The sequence below is a fragment of the Cyprinodon variegatus genome, unplaced genomic scaffold, assembly GCF_000732505.1.
Source record: "Cyprinodon variegatus isolate N-32 unplaced genomic scaffold, C_variegatus-1.0 Scaffold546, whole genome shotgun sequence".
Taxonomy (NCBI): domain Eukaryota; kingdom Metazoa; phylum Chordata; class Actinopteri; order Cyprinodontiformes; family Cyprinodontidae; genus Cyprinodon; species Cyprinodon variegatus.
This window is the reverse complement of record NW_015150999.1, coordinates 517985-537955: the sequence shown is the minus strand read 5'-3', so window position 1 is coordinate 537955 and position 19971 is coordinate 517985. Positions and strand designations below refer to the sequence as shown.

At 35.8% G+C, this 19971-nt stretch overlaps 1 protein-coding gene across 1 annotated transcript in view; it reads left to right on the top strand.

Moving 5' to 3' along the window:
- Nucleotides 1–19971, top strand: part of lrp1b (LDL receptor related protein 1B) — a gene marked incomplete at its 5' end in the record, with an annotated part of 277806 nt that overhangs the window by 41939 nt on the left and 215896 nt on the right. The window contains 2 exons of the mRNA XM_015391547.1: nt 17170–17289; nt 17772–17900. Of these exons, the coding sequence (XP_015247033.1) occupies nt 17170–17289; nt 17772–17900 (249 nt within the window). The remainder of the gene's footprint in view (nt 1–17169; nt 17290–17771; nt 17901–19971) is intronic.

The window sequence follows — 19971 nt, the reverse complement described above, 5'->3', positions numbered from 1 at the left end:
CTTTTCTGTAACATTCAGTGGTGGAATTACTGGTGTAAGTAGTGTTTTTTGTCTCACTACTCCAGTGGATGAAAGATTTTTCTACAGTCTCCCTCTTATTTTGAATAATGCACACTGACCTTAAATGAGGCAATTAAGTTCTTCCTGGTCTTAGATGTTGATCTTTTGTAAGCTCCTGAAGGAATTTGCTGATGCACTCTGACTAAGGTGGGGAGCCTGGCCATCCTTGTGTGATGGTTCACCATGGTTTCTCTTTTGAACCACTTGTGAATAATGGCTCACACTGTGGTTTGAGAGCAAGTACTTTATTGCTCATCTGCTGTTTCATTCCTTAAGGTCAGGGCATGATGTGTTTCTTTTTTAGATATTTTATCTACTGCAACTCGCCCGGCAGGTTCTAATTAGGAAATGTATTGATTTTAGTGTCTTAAAGCTTGAGTGTGAAAAGTTAAGTAAAAAAAAAACAACACATGGTTATTCACTCTTGAAATATGGTTTGACATAGAGCTAGGTAGGAATATTTGACCAACTCTGACGTAATTAATAATAAATTAATAAAGACTCATACTCATACGAAAAATTTAGAAGAAAAAAAACAGTATTGCAAGCAGTAATTAACAAGAACAAATTCTAAATATAATATTAACAGCTATCAGAGAGAATCCATCACAGAGCTTGCATAGGGCCTTAAAGTGTGCATCTCTTACCCGAGGCAAGAGGGATTGTTTTCCTCCCTCAAAATTATTTTATTCTTATTCAATATTTTTTTATTCTCTTGCTCTTTGAATTTCCCACACATGAGATCACAGGAGAGCAATGACCTTCATCTTGTCTTGTTACCCACTAACTCAAGGATGAGGTAAATGTTATATTTCTGTCACGTTTTAACAAAAGTCAAACATAATTATTTTCCCATAGCTGATTGGATGAAAGATTTATTTTGCTTCTCTTGCTGAATGCACACTTCTGAGGCAGGGGCTGTAATATCTGTTGGGGAGGACAGAGAATAACATCAAATGAAAGTTTTCCAAGTGTGCAGGTAACAAAAATATATGCTCTGTTAAGGAGTCCACATACCTAATAAAGTCATTATTGTTTTCAAATAAAGCTGCGTAATGCCTCAGGTCAGCTGATATCTTCATGGAAGTTGGGGGCGGCAGTGGCGTCGGGTGTAGGAATCTGCCCTGCAATCAGAGGGTTGTTGGTTCAAGCTCCAGCTCCGATTTCAGTGTTGTTGTATCCTTGGGCAAGACCTGCAGTGCCTACTGATGGTGGTCAGAGGCGCCAGTGTACGGGAGCCTCCCTTCTGTCAGTGAGTCCCAGCGCAGCTATGGCTGCAATGTAGCTTGCCACCATCAGTGTGTGATTTAATGACTTAATATAATACATATAAGTGTTTTGCTCAAGTCTCCTTCCTTGAACAATGTAACTACAGGTCATTTACAATAAAAGGTAACCATATGTGTTTGCAGCATCTAGATTCTATGCAGTCTAACTAACCAATAGGCAGAAGAATAAAACAAACTGAAAAAGAAATATCTTTAAACAACAAGTAATTAAATAAAAAAGCTGAAAATTATAATACTAAATAGATAAGGCAATTATAAAGATGAATGATAGGCTAATTAAAAGATAATTTTCCATATTTGTAATTGTATAATTTGATTTATACGAAAGTTTTTTTATTTGATATATTTTTGTGTCAGTCTATTTGTATGTCAGTGTATTTCTTGAGCATTTATTTATTTAAGTATTTATTTTTTTATATTTTAGAGTTATTCCTCTGTGTGTGTGTGTGTGTGTGTGTGTGTGGGGGGGGGTCTGTGTTTTATCTTAATAGAATACATATTTTTATGTGGCCTTAATTAGGTTACCTTAGAGTGATATTGAGATAATTTGGTTCTTGCTCATTTTTGTCAAACCAATGTTTGCTTTTTTTTTCACACTTATTAGAATTTTGATAAAGGAGTGTTTATTTTAATTTCATTTTGATATAGTAATTGAGAAACAATCCATCATCCCTCTTGGCTTTTTCCCATTTAGACAAATTTAAATTAGCAACTCTTAGATGGATTGTCCATATGCAAAGCAGAAAAAGTGGACATATTAAAGTTAACTGCAAAGGAGATTGATAGATGCAGTAAAAGGCAGTTATGCAAGTGGTTTCCTAAGGAGTCTTAGGAAAAGGTGAGAGAGGTAAAAAGATCTACCATGCAGAACTCAGACAGAGCATCTGATAGAAGAAGAAGATACATCATCCTCTCTGCCTTGTTTCTGAACAACAGTCAATTATCTCAGTTGATTAACTTTTCATTATAGCAATCCAAACAAACAGTTTTCTCCTGCTTGAAGAAGCCAATGATAAGTGATGCTCCTGTTTTGGAATGGCTGTCCATAAATATAGCTTAAACTAAGAACAGAGATTCTATTCTTCATTTTGCCTGTTAAAAGTACTCAGCCAGCCTTGTACTGTAACATATTAGCATATTTATTACATTTTTGCCCCTCTAATGGATGGAACATTTGCTGTAAGTGGTCAAAGTGATTGTTTTCTCCTCTGCTATGCCACATTGCAATGTGTGCTGCTTCTTCAGTATGTTTTGTGAACAGGCAGCAGCCATCTAGACTAAGAGGTTTAGGTTCCAGTTCTCTATAGCAGTTTGTTTCATTTTGCCATACGCCACACAGGTGAAGCTGTTGATTCGTTGTGCGTTTTAGAAAATATTGATTGAAGTATCCAGTGTTAAAGTCTGTCCTCCCTTTGCTTTGCTCTGTATCAGACTCTAGCTGTTTGAGACGTTTTAAGTTGTGGTATTACTGCTTATGATTGACTTTAAGACAGACCCCACAACACACTATATCAACAAGAGCAGACACTGGCAATCAATATTTCATGCATCTTTGTTCTTGCACTGTCTGGCAGGATATTGTCACTCATCTCATTACTCTTTCCAATGCAAGGAAGCAATCTTGTCTCATCAATTCCTATTACAGCGGATTTTCTTCCTCAGGAGTGGGTAGAATTAAAATTTCATTGTTTGCCAGCGGATTCTGACACCCCCACCCTTGAAGTTGCTTCCAATTTTTTAGGGCATGTCAGAAGCCTGGCTGTGCACCAGTGTTCAGATTTATCATCAAACTGGACTGTTGAGGATTACCAACATTAATGTTTGCCTCCTAGTGTAAAAAAACAGGATAATGTTTTCTTTATTCATATCTATACCTCTTAGTTTCTTAGAATTTTTACTGCTATTTGTATGAGCAACACTTCATGTCAAAGCTGACACACTCCAGCTTTCTAGATAACTTTCTAAATGCCTGTCAATAAATGTTGTCACTGCAATCGCACTTACATGTTTTTCTCTGTGCAGACTTCTTAAAAGTTAAAACTCCAGAGAATATTTGCCCCATTTTCACTGCTGTGGAATGAGACCTGTCAATCATGCCACCCAATAAAATATAAACCCCAGCTACAGACTTGGAAATCGGTTCAACTCTTCACTTTTGATTAAAACATAACACGGTTCCTTTGAACTGGCGTTTGGTGTATCTGTGTTGGGTTTGCATTTTAGTTTGGTTTCACATCAAATGCAGGCTTTGGCTGTGGAAGGGACAATTCAAAGACAAAGGCCATGGCCACCCATAAAGGAAAAGTAGAACTAGGCCAGATGGGGAACCTCACTGTTAGCCTTGGAGCAGTGTTTTCTTGTTCATGGTGAGACTCCTTAGTACTGGCAAAGGAACAAAGCAGCATTTTCCATTTATATTCTGCCATCTGTGTGGCTGATTGTAGTGGATCTAAGATCATTATGTTGTGTGCGTAATATATATGCTGTCAAAATCCTCTTGTCATAAAAACTGTGTATTTTAAGACATGAGCCTCAGTGAAATAGGAATTTTATTTATTAAAACTTAAATGGCACTAGTACTCATCATTAGGATGTACGAACTCTACCAGTGCTAGCTGCAGCACCCATTCTTTTTGTGTTGTTAATATACGTACATAATCTCTTTTGTATTTATGCAAGTTTTCACCCAGGAAGCAGGCTAAGTCCAGTGGTAGGTGTATTCAATTATGGGGTGTTGGAAGTTATTGACAATACTTTAACACTATCTATATGTCATAAAAAAGGCACATTTTTAAGATACTATTTTTTAATAACAAAAAAGAAAAAAAAAACTTAAAATGCTGAAACCTAATTAACCAGCCAGCAAATCTTAAAATTAACAAGGTATTTTATGTCACATATATAATTGAAATAACTTAACATTAAATGCAAACAAGGAACCAACAAACTGGTAAGTTTATGGCAAAGACATTTAAACCGACCAGTTATACATCACACTCCAATTGTTAATTACTGGCTGGAAGATTTCTATGATTGATTGTAGAACAAAAAATAAATAAATAAATAATAGAATTTTTTCCTGAGTCAGCATAATATACTTAGATTAGAATGGTTCGCTTTTAATTTTGTGTACTTTCTTCTTAATGCTAGTGAAGAGAGCTTATGTGCATTTAGTACATCTTGCCCATTTGTTGTACAAAGATCCTTAATGAAGCCTATGGCAGATTCTGTTTGGGTTGCCCATTAGTCACATTTAACAAAAACCCAAAAAACTACACTGCAAAAATAAAGACTGATCTATGTAGAAATATTCTAGCTACTACAAAAATTGTTAGGTTTAGCGAGGCAGGGACTTGGTCATTGGGTTTGTGTGAATTGACAGAGAATTAAAATTTGCATCTGTGAACTAATACTTTTTAAGCATTAAAAGAAATGAAGTGTGTTTACATTCAATTCAGTGTCAGTTGGTGTCCAATTCACAACACATGTCATCTTAAGGCTCTTGACAAATACAATTCAACCAGATCATACAGTCAGATTGAATCAAATTTTCTATTTAAAGAAAGCCAGCTGATTGCATCGTCTCATTGACTCTTCAACAATCCTTCCCACCAGGCATGCTTGAAGCGACAGTGGAAAGGAAAACTCCCTTTTAACAGGAAAACCTCCAGCAGAACCAGGCTCCGTGTGAGCGGCCATCTGCTGAGGCCAACTGTGGTTCAAAGAGACAGAAGCAGATATAGAAGTATCACATAAATGTGTATTTGTGCAACACAGAAGGTAGAGAAAAATGTAGTAGTAAATAAAGATATATAAAAAATAGAGGTAATTCAGGTAAATAATGTTTATAAGTGACTATGTTTAACATTTACAAACCTAATTACACAGGATTCAGTAGCTATATTGTACAAATGCATTTAATGAAATGTAACAAGTTAAACTTTGACTCAAGACTTAATATGAAAAGAAGCAGACATGCAGCCTAAACTAAGATATTGCTTGTTTGTCTGTAACATAGAAACACAAAAATAAATATCATAAAACCCACACAAAGGAAGGGATTACCACATTTTCAGAATGTGAGCTACTTATAAATGAGCAAGTTACCCTGATCTACCATCATCGTAACATGAAAAAGAAACATTTTAGCATCACTCCACAATCACCGTTGGAAATTGAGCCCCTGTGATCTGCTACTAAAAAAAAAAACAAAACAAAAAACTTGACATCATTAGAAATTTGTCATTGAAAGGTAGATGTGATTAGTAACACTTTTAGTGCTACATGTGTGACAGTTTGCCATTGCAATAAAGACGAAGTACGACACAAACAAATTTATTGAGGTAAATTACTAACTGAGGCAAGGACACTTTGTTTTTAATAGTGCATGTCTGTGGCAAGCCCATTCAAAGTGCTGTACATGAGAAAAAAGAAAGGTGTATTACAGTGGCATGAAAGCAACACAAATAATTAGAGTGTAAAATGCCAAAGTGTTAAAAGAATAAAAGTGACACATTTAAATAAAACTAATATTATAAACATATGACATCACTGATGAAAAAAACCAAACAAAAAAAAATATATGATTAAGATAATGCAGGCTAAGGAGACACTCCTCAAAAACCCATCTTATGCAAATACTTTCCCAGGACTTATTCTGTTTTCACTTATCTTGATTCCTGAAATGAGGCTCTAGTTGCTTTAACATGTTTTCCAGTTGTGTTTTTTTCTTCTTCTTCATTTTTAATCAAACTGAGGCTGGTTGGTGGGTACGATCATGGATGAGACATCAGAAATTGAAGAGTTGTTCATATGGAGCTATGGCATTAAACAGTGTTGGTAACAGTTTCACATTACATGTACAAAAATCAGTGCTCTTCTATTTAACATGTCTGACATTATTTTAAAGAGCGTAAGGAAGCCTTACATAGTTAGTGATAGAAATATTAGGTGAGCTTTAAGATATGAAGCAAAGCTTAAAAATACAATTTTTGATACCACATGTCGAGAAAGAAGAGCAGGTGAAGACGGATGGGTGGAGTTTTTAACATGTTTTTTGTCATTACCTGTCTGTATGGAAACACTTCAACAGATGCTCTTATTTTGAAAGGCAAATCCTACTACAAATAGTGTGTAATGTTATAATGCCCTGCAGGGACATCAAGGGTTAGAGGCAGAGTGACACATAACAGGAGATTTTACAAGAATTTTACAAGAGTTCACAAAAAGTCAGAAAATATAAGAGCTCTAACGTGGCATTGTTTGACATTGTGACTTCTTTTTTAAAGCTAATGCTTGTTTTTCAAGACTCGCCCTCTCCACTTAAAAAAATAAAATAAAATCACATGCACAACCCTATACCCACTCACATTTAATAGGAATGCCTATTAAATGTGTGCGAGAGCATGCAAAAACCCATTTCTCCTCGTGCATGCTCTTCTCACGCAACTTTGTGCATCGTGGCACAAAGCTGCTGTTTGCATCGCTCATATAAGCTTAGTTTCCAAAAGATTTGCAATTTTTTCACTATGTCAGACTTACCATGGGTAAGTGAAAATGGGGACAAGCACATAGGACGGTCTTACATAAACATATCACCAGAATGAGTGAGAATTAGGAGGACCACTTATTTTGATGATCCACCTGGAAAAAGAACACCCACTACACCTTTAAATAACCAGCTTAGCTGCCAGTCAAAGAACTTAAATGCATTTTGACCATTAAAACATGTTGAACCATTTATAGATCTAAAATGTTTCAAATTCGTGTCTCCCCAATATTTGACTCATTCCTACACTCTTGTTTGTACAGCCTTTAAGTACTGAGTTTGGTTTAGATATTATTGTCATGCTTGTTTGTTGTTTTTTAAGTATTGACTTAAAAATACAGCAAATAAATGTGACTGGTATTGCAATACAGCAGTGGAAGCCTGTTCCTTCTGGCGGGTACAATTTATAAACATTGAATCACATCCCGTTACATAAAAACATATTGACTCAAACTGATTCATGGTTTACAGGTGAAACCTAATGTTTAAAATCCAAGCTTCACATCTTTGTGTCTAAAGATATTTTCTTTTGCTCGTCCTTCAGACTTACAGAAGCATAAAATAAAATAGATAATAATGATTAATATGATCAAATTGTGACATGAACTTTCAACTATTGTAACCTAAACATTTTTGAACTAAAACATCCAACTAACCAGATTAAATTATTTTTCAGTGTTTTATTACATTGAGCTCGCTTCAAGGTACAGCCCGCTGTTTTATTTGTAGATTAAAATATTGTTTTTCTAGCTGGAAAATATACAATGACCACTTTATAACTGACTTATATATATGGAGGTAGTGTAGGTATGTGGGCTTGGTTCGAGATAGACAATCCCCTCTTCTCCCTTTTTGCCAAGAGGGAGAGCTCATCGTCTGCCGTCTCTGAACAGATATAAGGATTAGCATTGAATATCTTTATCCCAGCATGTAGACATTTGATTACTGCTTCACAACTGGAGAGTAAGCTAGGATCCCTACCTCATGATGAATAACAATGCACAGGTCACATAGGGTCCACATACAAGCTTGAGAATAAGTAAACAAGTAAAACTGGAGAGAGCATTACTTTTAGATCCATCTGTCAAACACTGAAAACTCTAAAGCACATCGAAGTAATATTATTAGTCATATCATTTTCATTGAGATGGATGTTCATTTATTTATAAATATGGCCTCTTTATTGATAAGGGTTTATTCTGTAACCCTTTGCGTGTGGTTTTTCTACAGGATTCCCAGGTTTCTTTACAGTAAAAAGTTGAAATAACATTCATAACAGTTTAGTTTGAGTTGGAATGTGCAATTCCAGAATGTTCACAAAGCAGAGACGGTTAATCTATATATTAAATTACACATTATGAGATGTACAGTATACTGTAATTTTCAGGTTCAATTCTACCAGAAGCGACTGAGAATGTGCTTTCATGCTTGGTTATTATATTTAATAACCAACTAAATGGAAAATAGTATCCAGTAAGGATGCACAAAAGTATAATTTGTAAAGTTCTGTGACTATGGATTTTAGGATCCTAACAGACTCAAAATCCTTCCAACCACCCCCATCATACATTTATTGCACCATAGCAAGTATATTATGATTCACTGTTTCTCACCAAACCCTGTCTATTTTCTGTCAGACTCAAAATAAATGTATTTCTTACAAACAATAATCTGACCACATGAAACAGGCAGACAGATCTCAGTAAGCAATTTATTACATAGTAATATAAAGAAAGTCAAGACCATATGAAAAGACAAGATGATTGCCTTCTTTACTTCTGAGTAAGTTTGAACAAAAAAAAAATAGGGTCTGGGAATTCAATAAAATACATAGAAAACTCTTATCTACAAAGGAAGATCAAATGAAATCTTGAATTCAATGAATAGGGCCAAAGTAACCTCTAAAGAACAGCAGTCTTTACATTTCCAAATTATAGCTGTGTTCTCTTATTAGAGTTGACAAAAATATCTGTATGATTTCTAAGATGATTGGTAAAAGGAAGGTAGATAAAAAAATGCTCTCCAATTGATGTAAAATTGACGTTTCAGAAATAGAACACCATGCCTTCTGTCAAACCTAGATAGTGGATGTGAATTATGGCTGAACAATTTTTGCAAAAATCTAAATTTTGATTATTTTCAACCAATATTACTATTGCAATTTTATTTCAATTTCCCTTTGCACTGATCACCAGCATGTGGATATTTCATTTCATGGTTTATGTTTTTTGTTGTTGTTTTTTTTTTCATCTTAAAAGCTTGCTTGTCCAGATTTCATTGTTGCAGGGCTTTACTTTGACCTTTGAATGAAAAGGTGCTTACTTCTATTTGCATGTCTGGATTTGCATAATAGTTTCAACTCTATTTTCCTTTGTGTGGTGGTAAACACTCTGTAAGTATAATCAAAGCTTAAGCAAAAACTGAACATGAAAAACTCTTTATGAAGAGAATCCAGCAAACAGTAACTGCAGGGGAGGAGTATATATGCCAAACAGAACAATGAATAGAGTAATCAACTGATTTTGAGCAGGTGTGGACAGAAGGATCTAGAAGGAAGCTATTGGAAAGGAGACTTGCAGAAGGGGGCAACAGAGAGTAAACAAGAAATACAACTGTGCTTAAATTCAACCAGAAAACAACTAGGATAACATAAAATGGAAATTAAACCAATGACCGAAAAACCTAGAATGAAATAAATCAAAGTGTAACTGAAAATCCAGAGTGAAATGTGCAGCAGAACCGAAACTCATCAAGAGATCATGACCCTTCCCTTTGTTATACGATACAGTTATATTGAATGGTTTCATCTTTTTAAATGTATTCTTTACTTCTTTCTTTTTATTAAATGTCTGTTTAATCTACTAATTCAGCACCTTGGTTAAAATCCTTCAGTACTCGTACACACCTTCTGCTTATCCTGGTTGAGGGGCAGCAGTCTTAACAGAGACTACCAGAGTTATCTCTGTGAGACATCTCCTGCTCTGCTGGGGGAAGCGCAAAGTTTTCCCCGAGAAGCTGAGAGACGTACTCCCTCCAGCGTGTCCTTTGCCATCCTCTGGGTCTCCTCTCGGTGGGACATGCCTGAAATCTCCCAAGGGAGGCATCCAGGGGTCATCCGAAAGGATGTCCGAGCCACCTCAGCTGAGTCCTTTCCATACGGAGATGACCAAGCTCATCGCCCAAATTTTGAGGGAGTGTCTGACCAACTTGTTGAGAAAGCTAAATTCAGCATCTTCTTCCTTTTTGTGTTGACTGCTAAATCATGAGCTTCACCTTTTGGCTCAGAAAAGCCTGGCAAGTATCAGCATGTAAAAAAAAAACAAAGCTAGTGGAAATAGGTGCTCCTGCTTTACTAAATTGTGTGCTTTGTTTGGCAATCTGTGTGCATGGATTACAAGACTGTGCTCGGAAAGTCTCAGAAAAGCCAGTGTTCGTGGCAAATAAGTGGTATATTTAGATGTTGGATGAAAGACGGTTTTATCTCTGCTTTTGCGCTTATGTACTGAAGCACTGTGAATAGTCTACAACAAACTCCAAAAGTTTGTACTTTTTCTCTTAATAAGTCACTGCACACATGCAAATTGGGAGAGGTGGTAGAGAGGGTATAGTCTATACCTGAATTTGTAAGAAACTTACATCCCAAATTAGTTCTAAAAAGTACTCAGGCATATGTGTTAAGTCATGCTTTAATATAAATTAACTAGAGGCAAGGTTTTTCAAGAACTCTGTCACCAGGCCATTTTCTATTCATCAACTCCTTCCGCTCCCTCCTGTTACTTCTCTTTCCTGCAGCAGATCCTTGCTGACTTTTCCTAAGAAGTATGAGGTATAATCGAGACCACTGGCAGGTGGGGTGGGGGTTCACCATTGGAGAGACCGGAGAAAAGTCCAACTCTTTCTTCAGTCAATATTTTTGTTCTGCAATAATAAGGCCTCCAAACTTTTATTTAAAGATTTTTTGATTGTGATAACTTTAAATGATCTTTAATATTAAAAAAAGAGGACTCACTCGCCTGGTCTTTTAGTGCACTGGTCTTTGGTGCCCTACTTTCAGTGTGTGATGCATATCGATGGTGAACTGATGTTAATCGAACTGTACTGCAAATAACGATATAACATTGTACAGATCAGGTAGCTGCAGTACCAGCCTCTTCCAAATAAACACCTATTCAAGAGGTGTATAATGTCAGAAAAAAACATTGATCACCAACCTCAAAACTGCTGTATTTTTGTCCCATCTATTGAGTGACTGATTGCTGCAACCTGGAAGACTGCTTGAATTTTTTTTTTTTTTTTTTTTAATGGCCAATAAAACACTTTGTTGTTATTATTTTTAGTTCTAGAGAACAATTAAACCATCCAGACAACAATTATCAATGTATCTACATGTTAATTTCAGACCAACTGTAGTCATGAGGCAAAGTTAAATTTGATGTTGTAATTTTTTTGTGAAAGTTGAAAAACATTTTTCTGTTAAATGCATACAAATTGCAGTACTTTCAAATATTTTTACATTGAAAATTGTGAAGTTCAATGATAATGCAGTCAGCTGCATTGGAGCTTCTGCTAAAAAAAACACTGGCAACACTAGGCAGTGTGGGTGAAGTGTCTTGCCCAAGGACACAACAACACTGAATGCCGGAGCTGGGCTTGAACCGTCAACCCTTTGATTTCATGTCATGACAGTGGTGTGTAAAACCACCATAGTGTTTATGTACAGATAACAGATGTCCCCACACAATACACCCATGATATATATGTAAATGTCTGTGGTGCCACACAGTTTGCACAGGTAAGAGTTATGTTGAATGTTTATAAGTTCTATAATAATTCGCTTGGGTCTAGTTAGATTTTCACAGCAAGTAAACAGAGTGGTTACTTTTTATTTTAAATGCAGAGTCTTAACCACTTCATTCACTCCAGTCACATTTCTTGTTTGTCTTTTTTTTCTTTATTGGCTTTTAATTTGTATTTTAATCAAATAAACTACCGGTACTGTACCTAAGGTGCTTGGCTCAGTTTGACACTCGTTTCATATTTTAGATTTTGCCTTTCTAGACTTTCTGTGTAAAGTCTGCATGTTTTTTGTTCAGATTAAAGACTGGTATTTTTTATCATTCAAAGGTTTTAAGTGATAATAATAATAATAAAAAAAACATGAATCAGGGACCAATTAGCACATTGGGAATCAAATGTCAAAAACTCAACAAAAAAAAAAAAAGGTCTTTCTATCCCACTGAAATGACAGGAAAAAAAAATATTAAAACTCTGTCTGCAAAGACTTTTTAAATCTATTTTTAGTTTGATTTGATGTTGAATGCACCTTTATCTATTAGGGAAAAACAGAACCCCAGACTACAAAACTAAAACCATTAATGTTTAAAACATGAACAAGCTCGTAATAGCTAATAAGTCTTAAGACCTTTTGAAAACTGTTGAAGGCTTGTTTACATGCTACTGATAGCACAGCAGGAGTACCCTAGCTATAAACAGGTTTCTATTTTTACTTATGCTCAATTGTGGTGACATGCAGAGCTATGACTCAAAATCTTCCATTATTCATGTTAATAAACAGGTCATTTGTTTAAAATAGTGGGACATTCATAACAACAAAATAGGAAAAGACAGCAATATACATATATATTAGCATGTATGCAATATTCAAATATCAGGTTTATTTAGACCTAGAAGTATATATTGCTTTAAATAATAAAAAACTTGTGTTTTTTGTTGCTTTACCTCAAGAATATAATTACACAACCCTAGTGCAACTAAGTAGGATCAGTGTGCAAAAGTGAACTTATTATTTTGAAATAAAGTAATGTTAAAATTTTCCTCTGGATGGTTACACTCTTTGAAGGTGTTTATTTATTCAAAAGATGCATTACATGACTATTGCAAGTATTTATGTATGTTCCTGCAGCATAACACTCATACTTATAACTTATCTTAACATTCTCTTTTAAGTACATTGGATTTTTTGGTATTTCCTGCCAGAAAAATCTTTTCACCACAATAGCAGAGGGGAACTATTAATACATAAATGTCAAAGCAGCCTCTCCGGCCATTGTATTTGAAAGGTTACTGGGCATTTACATTTTAGTATTTCTGTGTTTTTCTTGCTCTCAATCTTTCCGAAGAAACATTTGCACCAAAAATGAAAGCTCTGTCATTTCACATTCAACTCTGTGTCCATCAAAACTTCAGTGGCAGCTCTGCAGACAAAGTACACAGAGCTTTCCTCCCTGCTGTTTCTTCCGGGTCCTATTTAAAGCAGTTCGCACACAGTGATGTTTTTCCACATTATATAGCTACATCCACATTTATATCCACACACCCAAGAAATTATTTTTGTTTCAGTATTGGTAGAGCACAATCTTACAATCAATATTGTATAAAAAAAAACAAAACTTTCATTTTTGTACATTTATCAATTCTACATTTTTTTGATGAAATTTACAAAATATAGAATTATTGTTCTAAATAAAAGAAATGTATCTGAAACAAAATGCAACCTTGAAATTTGAACTTTCTTTGTTACTTATGTGTTTATCTTCAGAAGTCAGGAATGGCTACTAAATTGCTACTGTACTTACTTGAGGTTGCCAATATAGCCCTCCCTTCCATGATGATCTTCATTGTTTACTTTCCTGATTTCTGTCGCACTGATTACATCATCAGCGCTAAGCCAGCATGATGGTGTCACCAGACACACCGCAGTAGTGGGGTAGAAGCAACACAGCTTCACCAGCGGGGGTTAGTCCCGGCTTTTTTGCCAAAAAAGGGAGGAGCCAAAAGCCTGTTGTTAGCGGGTCCACCTGGGTTTCAAAAACCCACGTTAACCCACTAATTTAAGTGGGAAAACAGCTTAAGAGTATCAATGAAAAATAGGTCATGTATAAAAAAAATGGTGAGTGCTAAATCTCTTGTCTTAGTTCTTAGTTCATCACAATCATCACCATTCTTAATTTTCAAAAGACGTTTTCGGTACATTACACCTGTCCAAATTGGAAATTCAGTGATTTGCTGTTCAGATACTTCAAAGGTTCTTTATCGTTAAAGAAGTGCTGTAAGCTTAAACATATATTAAAATGTATATGTAGGGGATATAAAAGAGGGTTCTTTAAGCTAGTCATGCTGTTATATTCAATTCAGTTTATTCATATAACACTGATTCACATGTCACCTCAAGACACTTTACAGGTACAATTAATTGGGATGATACAGTTAGGTAGGTTCAAAAATGTCTATCTAAGGAAAACCAGCTAATTGCATTGACTCAGTGATAACAATCCATCACAACAAGCCTGCTTACAGCATCAGTGAGAAAAAAAATCCCTTTTAACAGGAAAAAGCATCCAGCAGAACCAGGCTCATTGTTAGCAGCCATCTGCTGAGGCCGACTGGGTTCAAGGAGACAGAAGCAGATTTCCAAAAATAAATAAATAAATAAACAGATATACATTAGGTAACTGTTAACTAGCTTTACAAGTGGCCCTAAACGGGAAAGACCCCGTCAAGCAAACAAGCTTCAAGCCAGCTCCCATGTCAGAGGATAAAAGAGAGCACACACAGTTAGTCACAGTACAGGCCAATCTATAAAATCTATAAACAAAGGTGTTGATGGCAGCAGCACAGATGATATTTCTGACAAGCCAAACAGGAATAGACCATATACAGCTTCTATAATTCGATAATGAATACAAATACGAATGATGTTTCAGAATTACTAAAGACTTATTACCCAATTGACAGATTTTTGATTAAAAAGACAAGATATAAACAGTTTTTCTTCCCTGGGCAAATTATTCAAACAGGATTTTTGTCCTTTCCACTGCTAACAGACATATTTTGTTACTGGTATGAACAAACACACCAAAAATACCGGATTTCAGAAACAAATGGAAATTAGGCACCATGACCAGCTGTATGAACACAGCATAAGAGAGAACCGGTAGTCTCCATAACAAGCAATTATTTCTGATGCCTCTGTACACGTCTTTACTAGGGGATGCCAATGATAAAGATAATGTCATCTTGGCTTGATTATTTATATGTTCACAATGTACTGTTTTCTTATAATAATTAAAGGGTTTCACCCTACCCAGAAGCCATTGGATTTAAGGAATGTTGCTCTTTTGTCAGCTCCCCATTTCATTGGGGGCTATTAAACAGTTTTTTGTTGTAAGTCAACAAATTGGTCTCAGTAGAGACCAATTTGTTACTGTGCTGAGACTTAATACTCCAAACACCACACCATCAATCTTCATGTAGTACTTAGCCAAGAAGTATAGCCCATTGTGAAAAAGTGACAACTAATGACACAGTGTTTCAAATATCCTCCAGCTTCACACAATTCAACGGTTAATAATAAATTGTAAAATAATAACAGCGTAATGATGACTAAGTCTATTATCACATTTTCCTCCTACCATTCTGAATGTAACTGCACCCTGTCAAGAAATGCTCGGGTTTACTGATGTGATATTTCATTAATTTCTTTACATAGAGCAACTGGAAAGACCACAGACAAATTGATATGCAGCTGTCTCTGCTGAGCTGTATGATGACATTAATGAAAGTTCAGCTGGCTTTGTGTTGTCAGACCTTTATTTTGAGTCTGATTTGTTCTTTTGGTTAATTTATTGATTTGTTCAGTTAAATATTAATCATTCCAAAATTAGATGTTCTTGTGTTTGCAGAGCATTATCCCCCAATTACAGTATTCTGAAAGTACACATGAAATGAAAATGTTAGCAATGCCTACAGACTCTTACACTGTCATTCAGTTTGTCAGATGAGGATTTGACACAGCAGTGTTAGTAAAAAAAAAAAAGTCTTAATTATGGCCCCCGCAGGGCTCAGACAGCTGATTGACACATTAATAGAAGTTATGAAGCCTACACTTTGGAATTATAAAAACTTTCTTCCTCTTCATTGACAGAACTGTTGAACATTCAATAGGGCTGACATTTCTGGACTTATTTCTTTTCTAACTTTATTGATTCCATACTAAACATTTGCATGAAAACTATTATATAAGTTTATAATATAAATGTAGTAATTAGATTACACTAATAGATCTCATAGATTAATCATAGGTTGAATGATATGTTTCAAATGTTCAATTCTGTTCATTATGATTAAGGCTTACATATACTGAAAATCCCAAGTTCAATTTTAGAATAAAAATTGAGTCCTCACATTCTCTATATTGATAAATCCAGTGTCTATTATGTTCTTTTACACAATCCTTCACAGTTTCTATAAAGTTTAGGCCAATCTGCAGCATTTCAAAGCCTATCTTAAATCTTATCAGCAAAGTGAAGCATGAAGTGCTCTAAGACTTCACTGAGTTTATACCTGAGTTTAGAACACAAAAAAAAACCCACAGTGGACTAACAGATAGTGATGCTTTCTGCTGGTGTTAGTAAGGAAGTGTGTAAACTTCTCTTTGGGTCCTTAAGCATTGTAAATTATTTATCTCTTCACTAACTCTACAGATTATGTAGTAGTGCCTATATCTATACATATCTATTTCACCATTAAATTGAGGACCAGTTATAAAGTGAGGATATTTGCTGGTTCTCATGAGCAATTTTACCAATGGTTAAGTTTAAGGTTTGGGTTATGCACTGGTAATGAATAGTTTTAGGGTTATTGTCAGGTTTAGGGCTGAAAACTGTGCTCTGAGCTGCCCATTCAGCCCCATTCATAATGATTGGGGCATAGAGCTTGGAATCCTATTTTCCCCACACCCACAGTCTGCCACTCTGGTTCTCTGAGCAAGACCCTTAACCCCACACTGCTCCCTGGGTGCCGCACAATGGCAGCCCACTGCTCCCCAAGGGGATGGGTTAAATGCAGAGGTAAATTTCTCCAATGTGAGATCAATAAAGATCAATTTAAAATTACCTATAGTTAGATCAGAATGTGCGTTTGTGTTATTTTATGTAAAATCCTATTTTTTTATATATTTTTTTTCAGTTGATACTATTTAACATAAAAAAAACACTAACACAATATACAGTATGTTTTAATAAAACATTTTGTAGAAATAAACAACATTTTTAAATAACAGAATTGCTTTGGTTTCATTTGTTAATGAAGATACTAAATTAGTACTGGGTTAGGCTTGACTGTTTTTGATACATGACAATAAAAGATTCTAGAGGAAAGAAAAGAAAAAAAAAGTAAATTTTCTATGAAGAAAAGTAAATTTCTTTTTATACTTATAAGCAAGGTTTTCCTTTTTTTTGTCTCCAATTACAGAGCTTCTGTCAGCCTGCCACGAGCTACGGTGCCGCTATGGCTGTGTCATGACGAGAAACGGTACCTTCTGTTTCTGCGCCGATGGGTTTGAGGTCGGTGAGGATGGGACAAGCTGCAGAGGTACGATTCTGTATAGCTGAGAGGAGCATTTATATTGTGGAGCTTTTTGCTCTCTTTTGGACTTATTTTGGTTGAATAAGGAGGAGTAGCAGGTTAGATGACACTCAACTCTCATCCGTGATGGCTTTGCATATATACATGCTCATGCACATATTGTTTATACAGTGTTCCTGTTTGTGCAATTCTACATGCCAGAAGCCATATTTCCATGAAAGATATGGGGACTTTACTGAATAACATGATTATGTCAGTGGAGGAAGTGTATCGAAGTAACTGGAAGTCCTGGATTTGATCCAGTTAGAGAAGATGTGAGGATGAGTAGTGCATTGGCTATTGCAATCCCCAAAATGACTTATTGGTAACAAAAGTAATTATAGCTGAGGTACCAGACAGAGGCTACATTAGCTTTACTTTATGTATTTGGGTCATGTCTGAGAACACCTAATTTGTTACAAATGACTCTCTTCCTTTTTTTCTATAAGATCATGATGAATGTGCCACGTATGGTGCATGCAGCCAAACCTGCACAAACACCTACGGGTCATACAGATGCAGCTGCACAGAGGGATACATCCTGCAGCCTGACAAGTTATCTTGCAGAGCCAAACAAGGTGAGCAGCACACTTGCATACATGAAACAATGTACGGTAATCTGCATAGCACATACTGTACGTTTCCCTCTATTAATAAACAGCCTGAAATTCCAGCTTATCAAGACTTCGATCTTTGTTAAAAACACTGGGGGAAGATGAATGTGGTTTAGTATTGACCACATCCATCACCCGCATGGGAACGGGCAGATCTGGTGAGGCTTGGATAATGATGAAATTAATGAGCTTGAGATTTTTAAGAGGGTTCTGTCTGCAGTATTGTTCAGAGAAGATAACTATTTTATGTTAATAGCTGTTGTTGGACCACTAACAACGGTGTCCTCGAAACTAAAGCAATCTGCTAATTGTTGAAATTAGGAGCTAAAGAAAGAGACCATGTTTCTGTGATAATCAGCAAGTTAAGAAGACCAAGTCAAATAATTGCGTAGTGCAGTTTTACATTAGTCCGCAAGCTTTTAATTTATTTTTTAAAGTGCAAGCATAGTTCATATAGGTTGAAAATAGCTGGAGGCCCAAAGCACCTTGTTGGGCATAAAGTGACTGTAGTAGCTTTTAATCACTGTGACTTGTGTCCTGTGAGAAATAAACTAAATATGATTACCCATAAACTTAACCGAACCCAATGCTCACCTGCATTAATATTAATTTAGCAGAGAATGATAGTGGTAGGAGCGTAACTACGGGGTTACATTTAGCTGCATGGCTCATGAATATAATTCTGTGATAGAACAGCAAGAGGCAAAAAAGATGAGGGACAGCAGGATATGAAGATCACATTTGTGCTGAAAGTAGAACTGAAGTTAAAACTCCGTAGCACACAATTTTCTCTCCCTGATTTAATATTGATCCACCCATTAGATTCAGACTAAAGTGAAGGTTGTTGGGGGTTTTCTTGCATATCTCCAATGTTTTTCATCTAGACTTAGGGCATTGTAAATCTAAGTATTATTCAATTTTGGTTGTAAATCTTTTTTCAATGGAAACTAAATATATTTATTGACGAGCCTCTTGTCAAGGCCTAAACAGATCCCCAAGAAACATAAGCCAATTCAGCAAAATAACTTTGAAAAATAGCTTGTAGAAACTTTTGTCAATACTCTTCTACCTTTACCATCCCCAGCTGATTTCTCTTAGCTTTAGGCATTACACCAATCAGAGTAAGACATCTGATGCACAATTTAGTATTTACAGCACCAGCATGATGTTAAAATACACTATATTAACCAGAGAGCTCATTAGTGATCTGGTCATTTCTCCTATATAACCTCTTTCGGTAAATGATAGGTTCCTAAAATATTTCAGTCAACCACTTTATACGGTGATCAACCACATTCATCTCAATGTGGGTGATTATGGATATCTTAGGTGCAGATGGGAAAGTGGCATTAAAGGCACAAAAGAGTTGGAGGACTGGGAGGCCAAGTTCGACCAGCCTTCCAAGGTTCTGGTGTCTAAGGCTATGTTCCCACAGGAGATATTGATACAATTCAGATTTTTAGCTTAAATCCAGATTGAAAAAGTTAGATATGGGGGGCATATGGACAGAAAGTGAAGATTTTTGGTCACATTTGCTGGTGAATAAGATTTAGCACAGCCTATTGAGGACAGAGAGATGATAAATACATCTGACCAGATATCTGTACTTAATGTTAATCTCCTGTTGCATCATTTATTTACTGTTTAAGAACCTCCCCTTATATTCAACAATTATTTCTCTACAGTTTCTAAGTGCAGGTTTTATCTGAGCTCCAGGACATGCCTGTTTAGACAGAGTGAGGCTCTACCTACTGCCCTTCACAGTGGCAGGCTTTTATCATTTTTATCTTACTGTGCTCAGGAACGTATCCTGTCCATAAGGATTAATTACTGTTAATGGTCCCTAGCCTGGTCAGCCAGACCGATATGAAATATACATGGGGTATCAGTCTGGTAAAGAGCTTGTGGCAGGCAACACTGAGAGGTTTAGTGTCATCAAGTTAGAATAAATCAGGTAACTATGGATGGGACGTAAAGACTCTAATTTTGTAATTTTGTAATTCATAGAACATGTCAAGCCATCAAAGAAACTCTC